Source organism: Dermacentor silvarum, chromosome 5, assembly GCF_013339745.2.
Source record: "Dermacentor silvarum isolate Dsil-2018 chromosome 5, BIME_Dsil_1.4, whole genome shotgun sequence".
In the NCBI taxonomy this organism is placed as follows: Eukaryota; Metazoa; Arthropoda; class Arachnida; order Ixodida; family Ixodidae; genus Dermacentor; species Dermacentor silvarum.
In genome coordinates this window covers 9,030,147-9,055,064 of record NC_051158.1, presented here as the reverse complement: position 1 = coordinate 9,055,064, position 24,918 = coordinate 9,030,147, and the positions used below count along the sequence as shown (strand labels likewise).

The window sequence follows — 24,918 nt, the reverse complement described above, 5'->3', positions numbered from 1 at the left end:
ACACACACAAATGCGCGCACACACACGCACACACAAATGCGCGCACACACACACACAAATGCGCGCACACACACACACAAATGCGCGCACACACACACACAAATGCGCACACACACACACACACACACACACACACAAATGCGCGCGCACACACACACACACACAAATGCACACACACACACACACACACACACAAATGCGCGCGCACACACACACACAAATGCGCGCACACGCGCACACAATTCGGCAACGCAAAGCAGCATCGGTGTACCATTACAAAAGCACAGAATGTTAGTGAGCGTAAGAAGCAAGAATCCCCAGAACAACCCAATTGCTAGATTCTGAGCAGTGTACTACTACGATGAGCTAGAACAGCATGCTACCTGGCATTTTTCGGTACTCACGTCATACGGTCACAGCCACTGAATAACGTGCGAGTTCATCGAGTGGCCGTCATACTGCTATAGGGTGGAACGAACAACTCCAACCGGAATGTTAGATGAGCATTCATGTCACGCTACGTCGTGCTGTTTCTTGGGACTTCACAGTTTTGTGGCCTCGTCGAGGCAGCGAACCTGCAGCACGACGTTTTCGGGAGCAGCAATGCGATGAGTGGCGAGAGAAACGCTTGCCTCCCTACGGTCTTGACTTGGTGTCATTGCCTACTATACGCTGGTGGGACAGGCCTTGATGGGCGGCAGATGTCAAGACAAGGGTTGCAGACTGAAACAGCAAACAGGCATCTTGTTAATTACCTGTCAGCACACCGTCACGGCATGGGCTGGAAGAACTTGATATACTTACGTGCAATGGACGTTCTGCAGGGCATGGATTGCAGGCAACTTCATTCAGCAGGACACCAACAGCAGTGAGGCAGGAACAGAAGTGACGCGGTCAGACGTGGGACGACAGGTGCTGAACATCATCTGTGCGAGACACGGCCGGCTGCAGGAAAATCCGTCGCATTCGTCTGGCACCAAAGGATGCGCACTGAAATGACAAACAGGCCTCTTATTAATAACCTGTTAGCAGGCCGTCACAGCATGGGCTGGAAGAACTTGATATACTTACGTGCAATGGACGTTCTGCATGGCATGGATTGCAGGCAACTTCATTCAGCAGGACACCAACAGCAGTGAGGCAGGAACAGAAGTGACGCGGTCAGACGTGGGACGACAGGTGCTGAACATCATCTGTGCGAGACACGGCCGGGTGCAGGAAAATCCGTCGCGTGCGTCTGGCACCAAAGGATGCGGACTGAAATGACGAACAGGTCTCTTATTAATAACCTGGCAGCACACCGCCACAGCATGGGCTGGAAGAACTCGATATACTTACGAGCAGTCGACGTACTGCAGCACAGATATTGCAGGCATCTTCATTCAGCCGGAAACCAATATCAGTGAGGCAGGAACAGAAGTGAAGTCCCGATCAGCTGCTGGATGACAGATTGGTGCTGAACGTGCTCAGTGCGGGACACGGCCGGGTGCAGGAACATGTGCCAGGGGCCAAGCCAAGGCACAGGTTGCAGATCTGAAACCTAAAAAAAAAAGGGGGGGGGGGCACTTGTTAAATCACGAAAGTAACCAGAAAGCACGTACTCACCATGACAAGCGTCATTGCGCTGGCGTGGGCGATGGGACTAGTCCACGATGGTTGGCTTGTCGAGCGACGAAAGCACGGCGTGACACAGCAATAGGGACGAGAACATACGGAAGGCAAAAGAAAATGCGGCCACCCACCACTGTCTTCGCCGCAGCGCACCGCGCTGCAGACCGTAGGCAACGTCCGTTCTTCTTCTGTTTTGCTGGAAGAAACCTGGCACTAATTAATTCCGGGTGCAATTTACTTCCACATTTCGCGCGCGCCGACACGCGAAATTATGACCGGGAAGCAATAGCACTCGGAATGGGCCGACGTCCGTGTCGCAAACGAGAGAGGACCCCTGCCAGCTGGAGCCTGCGCAGCGTGAGCTACCCTTCCTAGTGTTAGCTAAGCCTAAAGCTACAATCGCCCCGCCCAGTCCTCTCCGCTTCCGTCACGACGACGACCCATTGTGGCAGCGGCCTTCTCTTGCCAATCAGTCTAAAACAATTGACATTGCCAGTTAGTTGATTTATGGCCGCGCCACCCTCGCAAGCTAGAATCGCACCTGGTGAATATAACTGCCGAAGATCGAACGTAGCGACGTCGGTTGCTCCGTTGTCCCTCGGAGAAGTGCCACGGTCACGTGGTTGCGTTGTTCCCCGGAGTAGTGACACGGTCACTTGGTTGCACGGGATTCACCTACGGTTAGGAAAACGAAAAACAATAAGAATTTCAACGGCAAGAGAGACGTGAAACGTACCGTATTTGCACGTAAATACCGCGAGGGGATGGGAGGGTGTCTCGGACAGTATGAACTGCCGCCGCAGAATAAACTAAAAGGATGGGCTCTGGCACTGTCGGCGAGAACGGTGTCGTCCATTGTGACACCCACTAAGGTTATCGGACAAACAGCGGCTCAGAAATGCCCGCGACACAATCGAACACGACAAGACCTTTCACGGATTGCGCGGCGATCCATCGTGCGACATCTGAAGACCTGCACAACAGCGTCTATCGTCTTGCTCAGAGTTGCGATAATTACGCCGTTACCACATAGATGCGGCACCAACGGCGCTCTTTATCAGGACAAGACGGCGCAAAATACATGGGCAGTTAATAGCTTGACGGCGAGCAGGCGAAATGAAAGTAAAAAAAGAGTTATATTCGTGTCACGAACCCAAATATAAGGCGACGCGCGTTCTGTGGCCAGAAATGTCGAGGAAAAAAAAAACGAAAAAAGAACGCGTTATATGCGTGCAAATACGGTAATTACGCAGCAACATCTAAACTAGGAAATGACCATCGTGTAGACAGAACAGCAAGAAATGAATATAGCCACGTCACCCTAAGGTATATATGTATATGGGGGCCCACCTTGTAGGTTAGCTGGTGAGGCACGTGGCGACGACAGTTGTTTCGTTGTCCCCCGGTTGATTGGCACTGTCAATTCATATCCAGGCGCACACGAACAAAAGAAAACTTGACTGCAGGCGCGACTTAAGACAGCAACCGAAGCGTTTGCGTCAAGCGTGACAGCTCATGCGTGAGAAGGGATGAAATGGCCGCCGGGCGTAACATATGCATTCCAGGAGCCCCAATGGGTCGTGCTAAGCCTCGTAACCGCGCTTGCAGAAGTTGATGTCATAATAGGAGTAGCCACGAGGCAATGCTTCGAGGACGCCTCTCAGCTTAGAACCAGGCGGTGAAAGGAGTCGGTGAAGTGGTATATATGGCGTCAAAAGTCGTCAATCGCTGATTCAGCTGACACGGGCGACAGTATTAGCATGGCGTAGCGTCAAATTCAGTATGACGGGCGGGCCTCCCGGCGGCCGCTTCTTATATGTATATTTCACTGACGATTATCAGCTCTTCGCGCATGCGCTACTGCGCCCAGGCGTCTTTCCTTCGTGCGCCGTACACGTTATCGCCGAGATCAACTCGGCGCAATCGTGATGGTGCAAGAAAATATACATAGGTTGCACGGACGTCATCGCGGACGCCTTATTGGGATACCAGAAGGTCGAGAAGGGGCGTAAACAAGGAACATGACAGCATGACAGCAACAAAAAGCACGTCTTGGGTCGAACGTCAGAGCGATAACAACGGTAAACCGGTGAAACAGCAACAAAAAGCACGTCTTGCGTCGAACGTCAGAGCGATAACAATGATAAACCGGTGAAAAACAATCACCGTGAAAAAGCAAAACAGTTTGCGCGTCATAATACGTTGCACTGACGTCATCGTAGTCGCCATCTTTGGGTACCAACGCGGTGAGATATGGCTGCGTGACGTCGCATGAATGCTATCTATACGAAGAACCAAAGGAAAATGATCGTTGCCCCCCCCCCCCCCCCAAAAAAAAAAAAAAAAAAAAATCACGCCTTCCGTAAGACGCTGGTGTGGGAATGTTCCAGAAGCGTCTACTTTGTTCGACAGCGGCGGGCGTGCCGCCATAGAGAAAGAAATTCAACAAGAGAGGACACTCGGCAACAACTGGCAACAGGAAGCACGTCACCATACGTCACGCTATAGCATTTATGCCGAACGTTAGCTGCCGCGAGCATCGAAAAAAAGAAAGTGAAATTAAGTTAACAGACATTGATTTATTTTTTAAACTCTTTGCCGCGAAAACTAAAACATTTTGCGTATAAATGAACTTAAACTTTGCGACTAATTTTTAAAGCGAAGCTTTGTACCTCTACCAGCCAAGGGTTCTGTCGTGTCCGTCGTTGTAATCAAAAAACGATCCCGACGAACCGCTAGCAATTGCAGGTATAGCAGTATAGCTTACTTGAATTCAGGCATTCAGCGTACAACTAAGCACTCGTGTTTGCAAGAAAAACCACAAAAACAAGCTTCAAAGTGATGAGCCAACATGATGGATGATAAGGGCTGCGGGCAAACAACGGAAACGGAAAGATTAGATTGCAGCTGTTGCAAAGCTTATGCAGCTGCTTGAAAGAGGGTTGACGTCATTCGAAACCCTTCCAGCCTAGTAACTGCTTCGGTTCACTTTCTAGACTACCCCACTATGGGTAGACCACGGAAAGTAAAGACGGCAGAAGAAGAGCGTGAATATAAGGCTCGGCGGAAAGAACAAAATCGTCTCGCTCAACAGCGTCGTAGGCAAAACCCAGCAGCTCTCGCACAAGATGCCGAACGTATGCGTCATGCCAGGCAGCAGGACCCAGCATATGCCAGCTAGAGAAGCGGAACGTGTGCGTCAGGCCAGGCAGCAGGACCCAACATACGTCGTCAGAGACACCGAACGCAAGAGGAGCGCCCGCCGCGAGGACGACGAGAGGCGTGAAGCGGAGAACGCTGCGAAACGGCGCAAGTACCACACTGCATCATTTGGCCAAGTTCAAGGGAGCTAATTCTAAATTTGAGAAGAAATTTCTCGACGTACAGTTTGGGTTCACTTGCTCCGTGTGCGATCGACTGTGGTTTCAACACGATCTAACGTGCATCGCAAACGTTAGGAATGCAGCGAAGAAGAAAAGTGCACTCGGCGTGTTATCGAGTAACTTCTTGGGAGCGGACGTTGCGAACGTTATAGTGTGTGGTGCCTGCAAAGACTCGTTACTCGAAGGTAAAGTGCCTCAACTCTCCAAGACTAACGGATACGTGTATCCTCCGATCCCCGCACATCTGCCTCCGCTAAACATAGTAGAGGAACGTCTGGTGGCACCTAGGATTCCGTTCATGTCAATCCGACGCCTCTCTCACGGAGGCGGACAGTTTGGGATAAAGGGCCAAGTCGTCAACGTCCCCATTGACGTACAAATATCAAGTGCGCCGCAGTCACCGTGAGGGTGGCGCAAAAAGCTTCGCTTTCCAACCACCTTCACAGGGTGGATTGGCGGGCAATTTTTTTTCTTGCCTTACCTAGCGACAGGCCAATGACGCGCCAGATGCATGCGTCATCCGCCAGACACTCCTCCGAAACCAGCGAGGACGGCTGCGCGTGCGTTTGAGCACTCGCGCGCGGCGACCCGTCTGTCTCCTTTATTATTATTTTTTTTTTAATGTAACCGGGTTTATTGGGCTCACGGCGTATTCTTGCGTTCATTCTGCACTGGGACAAGACACCACTGCACCATTGGACTACGGCAAGGTGAGAAATCTTGTTTCACAGTCTACGACGTAATTAGGCTTACGGCACGGGACCGAGAATTAAGACGCAGTTAGCGAAAAATAGCTCGGCCATCCTGGCGCAGTTAATTTGAGTTAATGAATCGTGCTGGGACATGTTTCCGACGCTTCCTAGGTGATTATTGTAACTTATTTCGGTTTTTGAGGCACACTGGCTGCACAGGGCGCCGTGTCGCAGTTAGCGAGAACTCGGCCGTGGTGCGTAGTCTAGTGCATCTTGCTAGGAGAAGTTTGTGCCGTTTTCTCTGACGCCAGACATTACTGAAAAGTGTTTCGTTACTTTCTGGGGTACTTTTGAGGCACGCTGGCCGCACAGTGCGCTGTGACGCAGTTAGCGATAAGCAGCTCGGCCGTGGTGATATAGTTTGGCGTGTAATGCATCTTAGAGGGACAAGTTTGTGACGTTTTTTGTGGCCCTGCAACAACATATACCTTCTTTCGGTACTCACGCCTGTTGAAAACGTATATGGGAGTGTGTTGCTGGCACCGGATGAACGCGCAAAAGATAATGCCGAGGAACATATCAGGAACCTAATTTGCCATTCGAAAATTCCGTCTTCTAAGGGTACGGCAACGCTAGCGGCAAAAACGCGTGTTTTTGCCGCTAGCGTTGCCTTACCCTAAAGGACTGAAAACAGGCTTTGCACCCACGCATTTGTCTTGAGTGCGAATAGAAGGTATTCTGCGAACGTCTAGCATGGTCTGGCTGGGAGCCTCTGTTGCGTCCGTCTCTGTGTATGTAGCGTACCGTCGCGTCGCCCGTGGCAAAGTTTTGGAAACGGGCCCGTGTATTTGTGCTGCCAAAGTACAGGTAATGCCCGGAAATGGGGGAACACTTGGAAATCAGATGTTTTCACATTTTATGGTATGGTTTGGGATGAGTCGGGTATTTTCTACGCCATGTATGTAAAAGCGAATTGCTTTTGTTTGTAATGCCGCCCATTCACCGCTTTCGCATGTTTCGCCTCTACACGCAGTATTCCTATGTCTAAAGTGACACATGCTTGTAACATGCTGTTACGTGCTTGTAAATGTAACATGCTTGTAATTTACTTTTTTTCAGCTGGTGCCGTCCGGTGGAGCTTCATACGGGAACTACTGCTTACCTCGGGTCACAACGTTGGATGACCGCACAAGCGAAATAAATTTTGCCATATTTCACAAAAGGTCTTGCGTCTACTTTGTGAAATTGCACGTGGCACAGATTCGATGGGACTTGACGAGATCGTTCGCAATCATTTTTTAACAAATAATAAACCGATTCCGCACGAAGAGCAAAAAAAAAAAAAAAAGGGGGGGGGGGGGGGGGGCGCAGCCGGCATGCTAGCTTGCGTTCAAAATGCGCGCGCCCAGAACCGAAACCGGAAGTGATTTATGCCGACCGCTTGGCGCGCTGGAGTAAATTCGGCCGCTGGGCTCTATGGGAGTGTCCGCTCTTGTTGAATTCCTTTCTCTATGGTGCCGCGCTGAGGATTACGGTACCGCCTGCAGTCAAATCGTCTATCGACGGGGCCCTCCGACGCAACCACCACCGCACACTTCACGCTGCCGTCGTGTTTGGGGTTCCCGCTCGCAAACTGCGTGACTTGCAACTCACGAGCGCGTACTTATATAACTGACGTATCGGAATCCGTTTCGAGTGTTGTGATTCTCGATCTCATTTTAATGCAATTGCTAGCTATTTGCACACTCCAGGCGCATTTCCACCGTCGCCTTGATGTCCCGCGTATAAAGTCCAAGTGCGATATATCGCGGCTACGCGCCGTATGATGTGGGTGCGAGTGACAGCGTGCAAAGGTGATTTGAGAAGTATGTGGCTCGATCTCGCGCGCGCGCAAGGAAGCAGGAGGTGGAGGAGGCGTTCTACTCCGGCGGCGGCTCCGTATGACGCGCCTCAGCGCAGTCGCGGCTCGACAAGACGGCGCAAGGAATGTACGTGGCCAACGGAGCGTGCGACTGAACAAGCAGCACGCGCTGGACAAGCACAGTATTACAGCGCAGACGCTGTAGCTGAAGGCCAAGTGCTGCAGTTCATTCTCGTAAAAGGGCAGAGAAAATTACGAGTGCGTCGCGACAACGGAACAATAACCAACGCCGTACACGCGCGTGTACACACTAGTGACTATAGGCACCCTGCAATGCAGTTTGGCTGTACATGTCGCGCTACCTAGCAGCGGCGGTGAGCACCCGCGAGTAGGCCCTCACCGCCATTTCACCTTGGTCCGTCCTGCGCTCAGGCGCGCCTGAAAGCTTCCTTTTCAGATTTTTCAATGGATTCACCGCGACCACTCGGCAGCTCCTCCGTGAGAAGTGTGAACAAAAATAACATGCGCATATACTGCTGCTTTAGGTATTTTCGCAACCGCGAAGGGGATGTCGGCATCAAATTGTGCCACTTCCCTTCAAGACTGTGGGGAGAAACCCGGCGGCTGAAGGTGGATCGTCGTGGTTCGGGCCGTCAAGTAAGAGTCGCTCTTGCGAATTTCTGTTGAACTATGACGCAAACGCAAAATTAAAAAATGAAAAAAAGAAGAAAAAAAAGAACACAAGGCAGCATCCATGAAAACGCACAATAAAGCGACAACTGCATAAACACGCGTGATCTGATTTCCGCTGTTGTAAATTGGTTTGGATAATTGTTTAGCTAGTCTCGCTCCAAAACAAATGCGCAGTGGTTGTTATGTGTCAAATCTAGCTTCGTAAGCGCTCCGCGTTGGACCTTTGTACGCACTGTAGTTCTTGTTGTGCATTAATAAGCCAACGTGCAGCTCCTTTCTGCGCCTGGATCAAGACGCGACTGCTGAAACCGGGCTCATCCATGCCGTCGTTTTCTCGCGTTTAGAACAACAGAACTAAGGCTGGAGTGCACCGCAGCACACATCGAGTATTCGCAAAATAGCACTTCTCTCGCGCACGCTAGCACACATTTGTTCAGTCTTGGTGTTGCTTAGTGTCAGCTGATTGCTCTCTGTTATGTTTCAGCGATGATGACCTCTCACACTGGAGCCCGAATGACAACACCAGAATATGCTCGAGGCTCTTTGTCAACGGAGAAAAAAGCTCCATAAATAATCATTCAAGTTACCTTCCAACTCGCAAAAACCTCGACAAATGTGATAAGCAAGGCACGCTCGAAGTATACTGAAGCTACAAATGAAAGTTGAAAAACGTCCACGGCCGTATTTGCCCACTTAAGCGGAATAAATTATTTATTTGTTAACTTGCTTTGAGTTCGACGTCGTAAACGTGCTTTATTTGTCGTGACAAGAACTTTGCTGCGATGTCCGTCCTGTTTACTTTTTTGACACGAAATACATGGTTGTTGTCATAAAGTTGACGTCCTTTCTCGAGTGTCGGTGGTCGAAAATGGGCCTCAATGTTTTCAATTGCCTTAAAAACCGCAGTTTAGAACGCCCGACTTGTTTCAAATGAGCGCCGCAGAAGCATGCCTTCGTAGAAGTGGCCGCCTCGGTGTTTCGCGGAACTGACACGGCGGCGCTGACGGCTGAGCCGATCGCTGCGCCGCTTGACCATTGAAGGGAGCCTATAGACGATTTTATATTCCATTCATGGGCGCCGCCATCTTGGGCTGGTACACAAACAATTTCTTAGTTTAATGAGAAGTCACGTAACATGGTCATGAAACTCTGAACACATTTTTACAACTGTTTTCATGCTTGCGAATCGACTGTAGTACCGTAAACTTCGTTGTTAAAGACAGAAAACCCAGCAGCGTTATCAGGCCAAGATGGCGGCACCTAAACGCTTCCGTAAAATGGTCTATAGCCAACATCACCCAGATATCTAGGTGATGTTGCTATAGCAGACGACGCCAGGAGCAAGCCACACGAATGGAGCGAACAGCGGCGCAGCGCTGCGAAGCTTTTCGCGAGGTTTCGTTTCACATAAATTGCCGCCGCGCGTTTTCGACCGCTGCGAATACCGTCCTATGCGCTGGAATATCATGCCCGTGGTCGAGGGGGACCCAAGGCAGCACGGCAGTGCCGACATACAAGAAATTGGAGACCACTAAACACCACTCATTTTTTTTTCTTTTTTAATTCTTATGTCGGCGTTACAGTGCGGTCTTGGAGCCTCTTCGGCCGGCGGCACCATGTTGCAGCTCGTATTGAATGCGGCTGCATGCATATGTCTTAACAAACTCTAGGGGCCGTATCATGCTAAAGCCTTATATGTCTCATTAGTCAATCGAGCTTGAGCTAAAACGCGTCGACGACGACACGAAAGGTACAAAAAGGCTACGAACCCACGACAATTGGTGGGAGTTGAACCCACGACCATTTGAGGAATTCGAACCCTCAGCCATTGGTGGAAATTGAGCCCTTGGTGGAATTGACCTTTTGTGGTAATTAAGGCTACGAAGCCTCAACCTTGAGTGGGAGTCGAATCCACGACCTTTGGTGTTAAGGCTACGAACCCTCGACATTTGGTGGTAATTAAGGCAAAGATAATTAATAAGATATAGTTAATTAAGGCACTTGAAGCCACAACCTTGGGTGGGAGTCAAATCCTCGACCTTGGGAATCCTCGACGACAAATCCGACGACAAATCCTCGTCAAATCCTCGACGACGCAAAGTACACTAAGCGAATTAAGAGGATGCAGAAGCAAATTAAGAGGGATTACTAGGCGAAGTAGACTAAGCAAATTAAGGGGAATGTGTACGTCATGTGCCCGTCTTTAATGCATTGGCACTTCTGCTTTTGTCTTAAAGATAACATAAGAGACCCTGTGAATTTTTGTTTTTGCTCTTCTTCAATCGTTGGTTTATGTGAAGCCAAACTCTGGTATCGGTACGGGCACTAAGACATGAAAGAATAGAAGAAAAAGAGTCCTGACGTAATATGGGGCCCTCCGAATGGGGCCCTCCACTACATGATCCCCTCACCAGAACAGGAATTGGCCTCCCTGGTGCAGTATTCGGCCGCTACCTCCCTAATGACTCCTACAATTTACCCCTGGCCCTCAGTCCCCAGCGGCTGCGGAGCACTTGACAAAGGCGGCGGTCGGACCTGGGACGCGGCAGAGGGTGCTAAGAATATCTGGGTCCGGACAGGTCGCCACTGTAAACTGAACCTGGTAATGTTCAACACGCGCACCCTATCGAGTGAGGCTAGCTTAGGAGGGCTACTTGAAGAATTATTAGGTATTGCCTGGGATATTATTGGCCTTAGTGAGGTGAGAAGAACTGGTGAGGCTTATATATAGTGCGGACTAACGGCCACGTCCTCAGCTACAGAGGTCTTCCAGATAGGAGAGAATTCGGAGTAGGATTTCTAGTCCATAAGGATATAGCGGGCAACATTGATGAATTCTACAGCATTAATGAGAGGGTTGTAGTCGTCGTAATAAAGCTGAATAGGAGATATAGAATGAAGGTTGTACAAGCCTACGCCCCAACCTCCAGTCACGATGATGAAGAAATAGAACAGTTTTATGAAGATGTTTAATTAGCGATGAGAAACGGGGTGCATACTCAGTATACTGTAGTCATGGGCGACTTCAATGCAAAAGTGGGGAAAAAGCAGGCTGGCGAGCAAGCAATGGCAACTACGACATCGATTCTAGGAACACTAGAGGAGAGATGTTGATAGAATTTGCGGAAAGGAATAGGCTCTGAGTAATGAATACCGTCTTCAGGAAGCGCAGCAACATGAAATGGACCTGGAAAAGCCCTAATGGAAAAACAAGGAATGAAATAGATTTCCTACTCTCTGCCGATCCCAGCATAGTGCAGGATGTAGAAGTGTTAGGTAGGGTAAAGTGCAGTGACCATAAGCTAGTGAGGTCTAGGATTTCTCTCAATTTGAAGAGAGAAAGAATAAAGTTAGTCATGAAGCAACAGGCCAACCTAGACGCAGTAAGGGTAAAAACAGACCAATTCAGGCTGGTGCTCGCAAACAAATATGCAGCTTTAGAACAGGAAGATAAAGACAACATAGAGGTAATGAATGAAACCGTAACTAGGTTGATCTCAGAAGCAGCAATTGAAGTGGGAGGTAAGGCACCAAGGCAACCTACTGGTAAGCTCTCCCAAGTGACAAAGGACCTAATAAAGAAACGGCAAAACACGAAAGTGTCAAACTCGAGAGATCAGATAGAATTCGCAGAACTGTCGAAACTCATCAACAAGAAGAAAGTAAGGGATATCCGAAATTATAACGTGGAAAAGATTGAGGAAGCAGTGAAATATGGACGCAGCATGAAATCAGTCAGAAGAAAACTAGGCACAAGACAAGGCAAAATGTATGCACTGAAAGATAATCAGGGTAATATCATCAGCAATTTCGATGACATAGTAAAAGCAGCGGAAGAATTCTATACTGACCTATACAGTACCCAGAGTAGCCAAGCTACTTTCATTCGAAGTAGTGATGAACAGGATACAGAGCCCTTCTATAACTAGCGATGAAGTAGATGGGCCTTGAAAGACATGACCAGGGGAAAAGCTGTTGGAGAAGATGGAATAACAGTCGATTTAATCAAGGATGGAGGAGATATCATACTTGAAAAGCTTGCGTCCCTTTATACGCGATGCCTCACTACTTCAAGTGTACCAGAAGCTGTAAGAACGCCAACATTATACTAATCCATAAGAAGGGAGACGTTAAATAATTGAAGAATTATAGACCCATTAGCTTTCTTTCAGTATTGTATAAAATATTCACCAAGTTAATTTCCAATAGAATCAGGGCAACACTTGACTTCAGCCAACCAAGAGAACAGGCTGGCTTCAGGAAAGGATATTCTACGATGGATCATATCCATGTCCTCAATCAGGTAATCGAGAAATCTGCGGAGCACAATCAACCTCTCTATATGGCTTTCATAGATTATGAAAAGGCATTTGATTCAGTAGAGATACCAGCAGTCATAGAGAGCATTGCTTAATCAAGGAGTACAGGAGGCATACGTGAACATCTTAGAAAATATCTACAAGGATTCTACAGGTACCTTGGTTCTCCACAAGAAAAGTAGAAAGTTACCTATCAAGAAATAGGTCAGGCAATGAGACACAATCTCTCCAATGCTATTCGCTGCATGCTTAGAAGAAGTATTCAAGCTCTTAGACTGGGAATGCCTAAGAGTGAGAATCAACGGCGAATATCTCAGCAACCGTCTGTTTGCAGATGACATTGTCCTATTCAGCAACAATGGGGACGAATTACAGCAAATGATTGAGGACCTTGACAGAGAAAGTGTAAGAGTGGGGTTGAAGATTAATATGCACAAGACAAACACGATGTTCAATAGCCTAGCAAGGGAAAAAGAATTCAGGATCGCCAGTCAGCCTCTAGAATCTGTAAATGAGTACGTTTATCTAGGTCAATTACTCACAGGGGGCCCTGATCATGAGAAAGAAATTCACAGAAGGATAAAATTGGGCTGGAGTGCATACGGCAGGCATTACCAAATCCTTACTGAGAGTATACCACTGTCGTTGAAAAGAAAAGTGTACAATCATTGCATTCTACCGGTGCTAACATGTGGGGCAGAAACTTGAAGGTTAGCAAATAATCTCGAGAACAAGTTAAGGACCGTACAAAGAGCGATGGAACGAAAAATGTTAGGCAGAAAAATGTTAAGAGACAGGAAGAGAGAGTTGTGGATCAGAGAACAAACGGAGATAGCCGATTATCTAGTTGACATTAAGTGGGAAAAGTGGAGCTGGGCAGGCCATGTAATGCGTAGGATGGAAAACCGGTGGATCATTAGTGTTACAGAATGGATACCAAGAGAAGGGAAGCGCAGTCGAGGACGGCAGAAAACTAGGTGGAGTGATGAAGTTAGGAAATTCGCAGGCGCAAGTTGGAATCAGCTAGCGCAAGACAGGGGTGAATTGGAGATCGCAGGGAGAGGCCTTCGTCCTGCAGTGGACATAAATATATGATGATGATGATGATGATGATAATTCTTCCTCGACTGCAGTAATTTTGGGCGTAAGCTACCTAAAGATTCTGCTCAAAAATTCAAGGTTCTGCTCAAAGTTCTTTCCTAAAAGCAAAAAAGGAAAAAAGGGGGTCCTTCTTTTTTTTTTTTTTTGGGGGGGGGGGGGGTTTGATTTTGTCTGAGTGCGTGCGTACATGTGAGTGTGTTCATTTGCGCACTGAAGCGCTTTACTAAGATGAATTACCAACTAGCCCAACTAGAAATTCCTCTCTATCAGATTATCAGATATATCAAAATATTTCTGACACATACGCTTGTTCGTTATAAACGGGTTCGACTGTACTCCTCGCGTTACTATATATAAGTCCTTTAGGGTCTTCTCGCTTTTAAAGAAATACTGCTTATAACGAAATTAGATTTGTGTTGCGATGATTCCATTATTGGGGAAAATTTACATAGCTAATTGTGTGGGCCGCTTACTTAACTGGAATGGTTATTTGATGAAGTGAAGACGGCCAAACACGTAAATACCTTAACATTGGCTTGAAAGAGATCGCTTGTTATTAGGAGGAAGTGTTAGAGCTCGGAAGCGTCTAAGTACAAGGAAACGGAGAAATCTTTTTTTTTTTCTATGCAGTCACTTCAACAATTTTGATCCCTATTCGTTGACGATCCCCCTGACAAATACGAAAAGCAATAGCAACGATTGTTCGATTCGTATTCGAAATTTCGAACGTCTCTACTTTTATGAGAACTCTTTTAAGTTAACGAATAAGTTTAAGAAGTCGTAACAGGTTTTTCCTGAAACCAACGTTGTTCTATGCTCTCCTTCTCTCTAAGAAACGTATTTTTTTTCACTCTTCAGGGCTTATTTTCTCCCCAAACAATTATCATCTATCTTGTGAGCCTTTCCTCTCCTTACCGTTGCTCGCGAGGTACTTCCAGGTCACGAACGACATGCTCGTTACCAGCGTGACAGAGCATTCTTGACAGGGAAGTATCGAGCACGGAGTTTTCAAGAAAGAGACGACGTTTACTGCAGCTACATCTGTTGTAATAAGGAGACACGCACGAAACCCCGGTTTCTCCCTTTTTAACCACATCGACTCTGCAGCAGTCGTCTTTTTGAAGTTTGAAACTTATTGAAGTCTTTTTAGAGTACATTGCATATTTGCACTTTTCGGTACCCAATAAATTGTTAAAGGGTCCCGAACGATAGTAGTACCACGAAGAAGCACTCTAAACGGAAACAATGGGCAGCAAGGATATTTCATGATTATTAATTAAATCTCAAGTACGGACAGACATAAACATGCAATATGGAATAATATGAAATGGTCACTGTTATCTAACAATATAAGCATAAGTTATGTGACGAGTTTATGAAATTAATACAGAAGGAGTTCATTATATATGTATAGGTTGGGAATGAGTCAAGCGCGTTGCATAGAAATTAACTACAAAAATTATTATGGAATGAATGAATTTATATGGAGTGAATTCTTTATATGTGCCAGGAAAGAGTGATGAGACGGGGCTACCTTTGCATTAGTAGTGGGGTATTCCAAATTATATAGTTCCTCTGAATTCCAAAGTTTGGCGACCATAATTTGTATTAATTTTAGGTAGCAAAAGTCGATGGTGTGAAGTACGCTCGTTAGCTCGAGGTGGCTGACGAAGAGATACTGACAATAAGTAGAGATTAGCATTAAATATGCTGTATGTTATAGAATCAACATCGTAAGTAACCAGATTCTTTTTCTTCATTCGTCATTTACGGCAGGAAAGGAAAAACTGTTATTGAATGGCTTGTACATAATCACTGCGGAGTTTCTGCCTATATCGAGATGATTTCTTGCAAATTTATTAAGCGCTAGAACAGCAAAAGAGCCCAGAAGAAAAAAAAAGCTTCGGGAAAAGCAGCTCGTTCCGTCATATGTGCGCCTCACACTCACACGCGGGCCCAGCTGCCGCATCAAGAGGAATGTCGCCAAAGTCACGCGTAGAGTGAAACACGACCGGCGGAGGAAAAGTTGGCAAATTAATTTTGCGCAGCGGGGTCTAGGAGTCCCGAGGAACAACGGCCTGCCGCTCTGCGCCGAGATTCTCCGTGAGCCTCAGGTTTGGCGCGTCTACCGATGCCCACGGTCGAAGTCCGTAGCCCAGGTGAGACACCCGCCGACTACGTTGCAGCTTCAGATGCACGTATGCATGCGAGCCGTTTACGTGGATCTGTGTTGCGATTCTTTGCTTTTTTCTTGCAAACACTCAACTGAAACGTTAAATATCTTGAGAATCTGCTAAGTATATTTTGTGAACCCCACTAAAATCTGCTATGAAAATTCTAACGAGAAACTTTGATCATGTATGTTAAGAAGGCAAATGCATGCTAACGACGATGGGCCCTTGGTTGACTGAAAAGAAAAGTTGGGCAGCATGTTACACTACCGTAACCCGTGACAGGCGAAAGCCTGCTGCACACTTGGTAATGCATGCGCCGTCTCGCATCGTCGCGTTGCTGCTTTCGCAGTTCGGCTTCTTCGGCTCGTTTTCGACGCATAGCTGCGACTTCGTGCGCTCGTATAGTGGAGTCATACTCTCGCCAACGACGTTTCTCTTCGAGATTAAGTTGCATCTTCTCAGAAGGGGATTGAAACGTACGCTGTTCTGTGTGTTGTATGGGTGATTTCAATGAAAGCATGCACTGTTCGCTTCACTTTGCTGAGCGCTTGTAGCAAAAGCAACGGCCTGACGCAACGGCAACGGCCTTACGGGGGTATGAGCCGTTGAGAAGGTCACGTGTTCTTTTTTTTACCACTCGACTAGACGCCGCGTTTCTGTACGCTGTATGCGTGATTCCAATGAGTGTTTGCACTGTTCGCTTCACTTTGGTGAGTGCTTGTATCCTCTGCATTACGAGAGGGATGAACCATTGCATTCTGGCTTGCTTATGGGGGTATGATCCCATACTTTGAGCCCTTAATTTTTGTACCACTGGACCGGACGACGCGTTATTTCAAGGTCATCGGAGGTATGAGCCACTTAAGGCTTTCGCTTTTAAAATTGTCGTCCACTCGTTTGTAGCGCGAAACTACAAAGGAAACCCATGCGGGTTTCTCGGAAAGAAAGCTCGCTCTGATTGGTTGGTTCAGGTGGTAGAGACCAACCACCCTATAATGGTGTTTGTCCCGGTTTCGACTGCCGGAGCAGGACGAATCTTTCTTCAACAACGCAGTTTTTTTTCTTTCTGCTTTTTTTTTTTCAAGGAACCTGCATAGGTTTCCTACGTAGATTCGTGAGGATGAATGACAATATTCTCTTTCATGAAATTTCCTCCACCTTTCAGACTTCCGCAGGATCTGTTTTGCCATATTCCTGGGTTGACTATGTCAACGTTGACTCTTCTAACCCGCTATTGTGGGCCGGGATAAACGGAAGGAGAGAGAGAGAGAGAGAGAGAGAGAGAGGGAAATAAGTGGTGGAAGTTGCCATGTTTATAGAGGACCCGATACTATAGTGCAAGAGTTTTCAACAAATTGGTCTTTTTCACGCTATACACGGCGTTCCAACTATCATGCGCCAAGATTTAAAAATATGCAAATGCCACGTAGCTGGACAGAACCAAGATAGTGTTGTTTGCCGTCGCTTGGAGATACTCAGAATATTTTTTTTGCATTCCGCCTAATTACTTAACTAGCCTTGAGTAATTAATAAACTTCTCAAATAGTATAATTAGATGAAAAGTGTCAATGAGAAAACTGTAGAGCAACCCGAAAAACTCCCGATACAACTTCCTATTGCTCAATACGTGGTACATAAAATTGTTTTTCTGAGCGTGAAAGAAGCCTGCGACTACACGCAAAATTGCCGCGCGATTGCAGCCGCTCGAGGCACTTTGCATGTATTCGCGGGGATCTTTGACGCTCGGAAAAACACTTTTAAGTAGCACGTATTGAGCAACAGAAATTGTATCGGGAGTTTTTCGGGTTGCTCTACAATTTTCTCATTCACACTTTTCATTTAATTATAATATTTGAGAAGCTGACTAATTAATTAAGACTAAATATGCAATTATAGGCAAAAAGCAAAAAATTAATCTGAGTATCTCCAAGCGAGGGCAAACAACATTACCTTGGTTCTGTCCAGCTAGGTGGCATTTGCCTACCTTTAAATATTGGTGCATGATTGTTGGGACACTCTGTATAACAGCCAACAAACCACGATAGCTGGAAATTCTGTAACTATACCATACACCGACTTGGGACAAACGGGCTGAGTTGTTTTCTCGTGCTTTCGCGCAGGATTCTCCAAGCCCGGTGCACAAAGATGAACCGCATGTCCATCCCACTGGGAGCCCTGACGTGCCTGCTGTGGCTGCTGTGTGACGCATCCGTCGGACTCATCGACGTTAAGATCCGGAAGGGTAATCTGGCGCCAGATTTGCTCACAGCGACTTTTTTTTCTTTTTTTTATTGCGACAGAGACTTGCCCTTAAGGCATAATTCTTGATGTGTCTATGCGCATTATATGTGTGCTGTAACACCTGCGTTGTGTATGAATTGAAGCGCTGCACTACGTACCTCAGATGTGTGATCTATTCTTGCTCAATGACGTTGAAAGCTAATATACCTAAGGGGTGCAATGGTCTATAAAAGACTACGGCTGCCAAGTTACTGCTTAAATGAGACTCCTACAAAGTGTATTTACTTTTCTTTCAACGACGTTTTGCAGATGTCTACAAAAGCTTTTTGTGCTTCAAGGGTGGTAGTAGTAGTAGTAGCAGTAGTAGTAGAAGTAGTAGTAGTATAGTAGTAGTAGTAGTAGTAGTAGTAGTAGTAGTAGTAGTAGTAGTAGTAGTAGTAGTAGAGTAGTAGTAGTAGTAGTAGTAGTAGTAGTAGTAGTAGCAGTAGTAGTAGTAGTAGTAGTAGTAGTAGTAGTAGTAGTAGAAAAAAAATAAGAATGTATCTATATAAAAGCAGAGGGCCAATCCAAGCTTGTGCGCTCTAACCTGCCCCTTGTACTGGGAAAGGACAAAAAGGGAAAGAAAATTAAAGGTGCATGTGGAAGGCGATGATGGGCAAGAATATTGGCGCGATGGTTGTAGTCGTCTACCCAGCATCATGGTTAGTCGTGCGCCTCGTTAAAATTGTAGCATGTCCCGTACTGTTATTGTACTATATATATATATATATATATATATATATATATATATATATATATATATATATATATACTAGGTGGCGCCGAGGACTCAAAATAAATTTCTCTGAGGATTGCCTGGTGTCGATGCTTGTTCGAAAAGAGGCCGAAGACCGTCGCTTTGGAAACTAGTTTCTACGTAGGCCTTCTGTAAATGCACAGTGCAATCGCTCCATCGGCGTTCAACGCCAGCAATTAACACTATACGCTGTAATGTAATGTGCCCTTTGCATACAACTCCGGTATAGCATACGTTTCAGGTTTATAGTTTTGGTAGACAGCGCAATACAAACAGAGGGGACAGAGGAGTAAACAGAGCGCTGAACTTCCAACGATTGATTTCCTTTTCGTAAAAAAATATGGCCTTCGAGATCATAAAGACCATGGCGGTTGAAAAGTGTGGTCCACGTTAGCCGCCAGAGCCATGAGTGGCGCTGGCTAACACTCCCAAGGACGGATCAGTGCACATGCACAAATACACAAGAAAGTATACGGGAGAACAGTCGCCTTCGTAGCTATAATGGGCCGTGCATCTAAGTAAATCAAGTTTTAGATGAAAATTGTGGACATTGTCTGAATACATTACTTAAGGTAGCAGCATTCTTTCTTGTTAGAAATAGTGATAAATTATGAAATTTATTTCATTCCAAACATCAAATATACAGGTTGATCACTTTTAAGCTTTGTGGAATTTTGAAAGATCGCCTGAGGCACATAGCATAATTCTTGTCCTTGAGCTCAATTACTCGAAGAGAAATGAAAACACGTATTCAACTAATTAACAAAATTCCGCTAATTAACTTCTTAATTAAATACTTTGCGGCACGTATCGCAATTCACGAATTGTAGCCGGCCAGCTTGCGAGGCGTATCCACTTGAAACGAATTTCCAGAATGACGCCAGTGGGGGAATATGCACCATCAAACTCGCCGTAAAAATGCACTGTTGTTCCGATTAGTTTTTTTTTTAACAATTTGTTCTTTTGTGCATTGAAGTAGAAAAGTAACTGGAACGCCCATGTATTTCGTCCCACACTTTGGCAAATAATACCTCGAAACTGGTGTCATCCTGTAAATTTATCTGAAGTGGTTACGTCTTGCAAGTTCACCGGGTACAATTAGTAAATAGCAGTATGCGCCGTAAGGTCACTAATTAAGGAATGAATTAGCGAGCTTTTGTTAATTAAGTAAATATGTGTTTTGATTTCTCGTGCTATAGTAAGGTCCGCCTCTTCGAATAATCCAGCTCAATGACTAGAATAAAGCTATCTGCTACAGGCGATTTCTCGAAATTCTATAAAACTTAAAAAAAATCACAGCATATCCACGAAGTGAATGATGATGAGTGGGCGAAGCATCGGGGGATCATTCGGGTAAACCACAGCTACGGACGAGAGATAAAGAGAGCGCGTGTCGGGAACGAGAGAGAAAATTACACCATCTTCCCGTAGGGGAACCCTGAGTAGTATGCGAAGCAGCCATGGGGTCGACTCAAGGTAGTTCTATCAGCTGTATAAACTTGGACATGCAGCAGCACCAGCAACGCGCAGAACTGTTGTCGACGCCGTCGGCGTTTTGCCCGCGTTCGCACCGAACGCGCGCAAAGTGGAACCGAAACCGGAAGTGGAACCGGAACCGGAACGCCATCTAGTGAACACTTCATAAAACTACAGGTGGCTACATACTACTACTACTACTACTACTACTACTACTACTACTACTACTACTACTACTACTACTACTACTACTACTACTACTACTACTACTACTACAGAGGAGGGAACGACCCACACCCTAAGGAGCTTCGCCCCTAAAATTTGATCACCCCGTATATGATATACGCGATTGGTTTAAATTAGTTGCAGCGCAGATAGCAGGGGGGGGGGGGGGGCACCCACTGATGGGCTTTACCTTCGACATGTGCAGGCAAGTGCGTCCTGAACGGAACAGAAATCGAGAACGGGAAGTCGGTCAACTTGGAGAAACCGTGCGAATCACGCACATGCGACGCCAAGGCGAAAACAGTCGAAATTATCGGGTACGTATATGCTTCCCTCGACTCCTGGCTGGTATGACGTGGCGTCGTGGTACCAGCCACGTGGTACTGTTGTCACGTGGCGTCGCGGACGTGGCTTCTTGCCTCAAACATGGCGGCCGCGATGACGCCAGAGCACCATATTATCGCGCGTACATTGTTTTCATTTTTTTTAACGACGACCGTTTTTCACCGGGTTATCGCTGTTATTGATTTACCGCGCTCGGTGCAAGACGTGCCTGTAGTGCTGTCGCATTGTTCCTTTTTGCGTCTACGCAGCTTCTAGACCTGCTGGTACACACCCCTAGATAGCACCAGGCCTGTTCACTCCGATCCATGACGTCATTCTACCTGGCCCGACTGCCATAGACAATTTAATGAGGATTCTCCCGAGTAAGCAGTGGTGATTTCGACGTCACCGCTTTCGTGGCAACAGAAATTGCGGGCCAGGTAGCGTGACGTCATGAATCGGAGTGAACAAGCCTTTGTGCTGTCTAGATGGTGTTGGCTAGTGCCCCAAGATGGCGGCCACGATGACGCTAATGCAAACGTTCTATAATGTAGCAATTCCTTTCCGTCCATTCTAATTATTCGTTATCATTTACCGCTCAAGAGCGGCCGGTCATGATGATAACGAGTAGGCGGTGCGCCGTTGAGAACACTGACGAAACATGAAAAAGTGAATAATTGGAAGATAATCGTTAAATTTCGCTACATAATCGCTGTCTTCGTTCCCGTTCGGCTTGCATCACAGGCCCCATCATTTAACACTTGTGTTTACAGAACTGTCCATGATATGTGTTTCTGGCGCAGAGATACGGACTTGTAAACTTTGAGTTTCGGTGTTTTTATTGGATTACTGATTCTCAGCAATTTCTGTAAAAAATTCCAAGTCCTGAATCAAAATAAACCGTGAGTTATATTTGTTTAAGTCACCTTAATTTGTCATTGCGTAGGGATGACATGTTTAAAGTGAAGGAAATATCACCTACGATATTTCGTTCCTATGATATTTCCTTACAAGTGAAGGAAATTAACAAAATAAAGTTGTTTCCTCCTCCTCCTTAGATCTATAAAAGTGGGTTGAACCAATATCCTAAAGTTACATTATGTCCATCGAGCGTCATCACTGTGATGATGTTCTTGTGTGTGGCAACCGTTTGTCGTTGGTCACAATTGTGTTGATTGCTTTTTACGTGCTTGTATTTATCACCTCTGCCCCCCCCCCCCCTCCATTCCGTAATGTCACTAGGTGCTGCGGGTAAATAAATAACAAAAATACTTAGTTAAATAAATAAGGGAAAATATTCTTACTTTCTGAAATGAAAAAAAAAGAAACCTTGTTCAAATTGGTTTAGGGTCTATTGAGTGCATTTCTACGTTTTATATGTACTTGAGTGGGTAAACCGTAGCTGAACCCCGAGCTAGAGCTTCCTCTTAACAACGCGGAACGAAGCTGCAGCACCCGTTCTGTGCATTCCATGTCTGTGTTGCATCTTCGCTATGATCACGTTTCATGCAGACCCCCCCCCCCCCCAAAAAAAAAAAAAAAAAAAAAAAAACGGTTGGCGATCTTAATCTTTGACTTACCTGTCTCTTAGTGGCATTCGCACCTCGGGGTAAATTGTAATTATATAATTGTTCCAGACACTTCAATAACTCAACTTGTAGCTAAACTTATGCTCTGACATCATATCTATAACGAAACCCATGGATTTTGTACTGTACTATATTTTTTCTGTTTCTTTCTGATTTATTTTGAATTTCATCCCCAGTCGTCTCAGGAGGTGAACCGGAAGTGCTGCGCAAGAAACAAGAGTGTTACTCGATGCTCGTGCCACTAGAAAAAAAAAAAGAAAGAAAAGGAAAAATAAACACGAGTGCTCGTTTTGTCTTTGTTTTCGTCTCAAGTATCGCAAACCGTCGCACGCCGTATTTGCGTCTCTCGCAGGTGCGGGCCGATCGTGGCGCCACCAAACTGCACGCTCGTCAACGGGACGGGCATTTTTCCCAAGTGCTGCCGACACGCCGTCTGCAAGACTACCGGCAAGAAGCCGATCAACATCACCGCTTTGATGTCGAACCTCACCAAGTGCTGAGCATCCGACTAATTCGACGACGACACGCGAACTGCATATAAGGCTTCTGTGTTCGAAATAAACTGGACAGCACGAACATATCATTATCCATAACGGGAGGCAGAATTTACGAGATACACGGAAGGGAGAGAGCGTTACACTTCGACAAATAAAATTGGGTTGCATAAAAAGTGCCCGCATAGGAGTGTGCTTTGTCATAAGGCAGTCCAGGCTCATACCAAGACATCAACCGGGTCCTTTCGGGTAGAAAAAGTGAAATAGTGACGCTGCTACCCCATCTGCCACTTTTTTTGCTGACCCACATGCAAGAACTTTTAAGATAGACCTCGTACGTCAGGTCCAGACGTTTCCCTATTAAAGAAAAAGCAGAAAAAAGGGAATAAACGATGGTTGTTACTGACTCGATTATACTTTGAGCTCCAGGCCATACATGACGCACTTAGCCAGCCTCCTCTTCATGAGGATCATGCACATATACAGTGATTATTTGAGTGCCCTCTAACAGTTGAAACCATGATGTAAAGCTCAAGTTCTCTGACGGAAAATACATGAGCGAGTTACCTTTCACTATTTTAATCGCATGACAGATAAAAAAAAAATGTCGCAGTTTCACCCGAAAGGGGAAGCATCGATTGCGATAGCAAATTAGTGGACAGTTCTACGAAGCAAGGATAGTAGCTTTATCGGTCGTATAAAGTTGTAAACATAGGCATACTAACTAAATTAAAAAGCACGGTGTCACGCGCGTACAAACAAACATGAATGCATCTCAATCGATGACCGCGGAAACTCGTTGTCAAAACGCTGGCGTGAGTAAGCGCGGCGGTTGCAGCGAGCGAAATGACCTTCCTGCTGCCCTCGCATCAACGCGAGCTAAGCCGCGAATACACAGCGCAGGGAGGAAGGACTCTGCCCCCACCGAAGATGGCTTCCAAGATACAGCGGCCCGAAAAAAAAAGCCCGTGCTTAAGCGACCCAGAGCGACCGAAATTGGTCGGCGGGCGGGCGCGCGCGGCGTAGGACCCCCCCCCCCCCCCCGTACTCTACCCTCCCCCCGGAGCCTTGCGGCCACGGCGGGCACACGCGGCCGATCGGGCCGCCCGGAGTAGAACACCGCCCTTCCCCCCTCTCTCTCTAACCTCTTGCCAGAGCGTTGCGCGCGACTGGTTTCTCTCCCTTGTGTGCGCGAAATTGAGCCGCGACAGCCGGCTCACCCTCGCACGCTTTCACTCGCACATACAGCATACGGAGGGCGGCGACGACTTTATCGCCCTTGGACTTTATACGGAACCTCACGGCGACGGCTACGGCAGAAATTCGTCTCGAGTGTCCATATAAGTGATATCGCAATAAAAAAATTACTCCATCTCCCGCTAAAGGGAACCATGTGTGGATGCGAAGCAGCGGGGAGATGGTTAGCTTAGCGGAAGATGGTTTCGCGGCAGCGGCCCGAGCGCTCATCGCGGCGCTGCACAGAAGAGAGAATGAAAGCACATAGCATCCGGAACATGCATCTATCAACACTTTCGGCACTTGACTCTTTCTATTCGAGCACGTAAAAAAATCGTTCCGACGTGACACAGAATCTCTTGTTCCCTTGTGCCCGCTCGCTCACTTCCCCGCAGCCGTCATGCAAGGGCGTAGGTAATTTCCATGGGAAGGAATCCAGGTGAGGTAGCTCTCGCCTTTGCTGTCGCCTGCAACAGTAGAAAGCCTTCATCAAGAGGTATACAGCCACCTGCTCTAACTGTACGACCATGGCACAAGACGCCGACGTGTACCATGCACTTGCCCCAGACACCAGTCCTATCACGGAGCGCAAAAGAACTGAAAGATGAGCCAGTTGGCAATGTTTCATTGTTGAACAAGCTGCATCGCGCACGAAAGACGAAGGATATACAGGCAGAGATAACAAATAAGCGTGTCGAACTCG

The 24,918-nt window shown here is 46.7% G+C and overlaps 1 protein-coding gene and 1 long non-coding RNA gene across 4 annotated transcripts; one reads left to right on the top strand and one right to left on the bottom strand.

The window, feature by feature from the left end:
• Nucleotides 1–247: 247 nt before the first annotated feature.
• Nucleotides 248–3,552, bottom strand: LOC125945310 (uncharacterized). Of its 2 annotated transcripts, XR_007466805.1 has the most exons (4): nt 2,962–3,552; nt 1,339–2,286; nt 805–990; nt 248–723 (listed from the first exon to the last, which is right to left on the bottom strand). It is a non-coding gene; the product is annotated as an uncharacterized LOC125945310 (long non-coding RNA). The 2 variants fall into 2 exon arrangements; XR_007466806.1 differs by lacking the exons at nt 248–723; nt 805–990 and adding an exon at nt 1,098–1,257.
• A 1,974-nt stretch (nt 3,553–5,526) lies between these two features.
• On the top strand, nt 5,527–23,156 carry LOC119452295 (U-scoloptoxin(16)-Sm3a-like). Of its 2 annotated transcripts, XM_037714528.2 has the most exons (5): nt 5,527–5,704; nt 15,709–15,819; nt 17,955–18,076; nt 20,778–20,889; nt 22,838–23,156. In XM_037714528.2, the coding sequence occupies exons 3-5, from the start codon at nt 17,980–17,982 to the stop codon at nt 22,983–22,985; spliced, it is 357 nt and encodes a 118-aa protein (XP_037570456.1). In that variant the 5' UTR covers nt 5,527–5,704; nt 15,709–15,819; nt 17,955–17,979; the 3' UTR covers nt 22,986–23,156. The 2 variants fall into 2 exon arrangements, with proteins under 2 accessions (XP_037570456.1, XP_049523308.1); XM_049667351.1 differs by lacking the exon at nt 15,709–15,819.
• Nucleotides 23,157–24,918: the final 1,762 nt, after the last annotated feature.

What these genes read in the sequence shown, in the direction of transcription:
- LOC119452295 (XM_049667351.1), top strand. Translation starts at nt 17,980, where the DNA reads ATGAACCGCATGTCCATCCCACTGGGAGCCCTGACGTGCCTGCTGTGG. An exon ending in CGACGTTAAGATCCGGAAGG is followed by an intron (nt 18,077 to 20,777) that starts GTAATCTGGCGC and finishes CGACATGTGCAG; the next exon opens with GCAAGTGCGTCCTGAACGGA. An exon ending in AAAACAGTCGAAATTATCGG is followed by an intron (nt 20,890 to 22,837) that starts GTACGTATATGC and finishes CGTCTCTCGCAG; the next exon opens with GTGCGGGCCGATCGTGGCGC.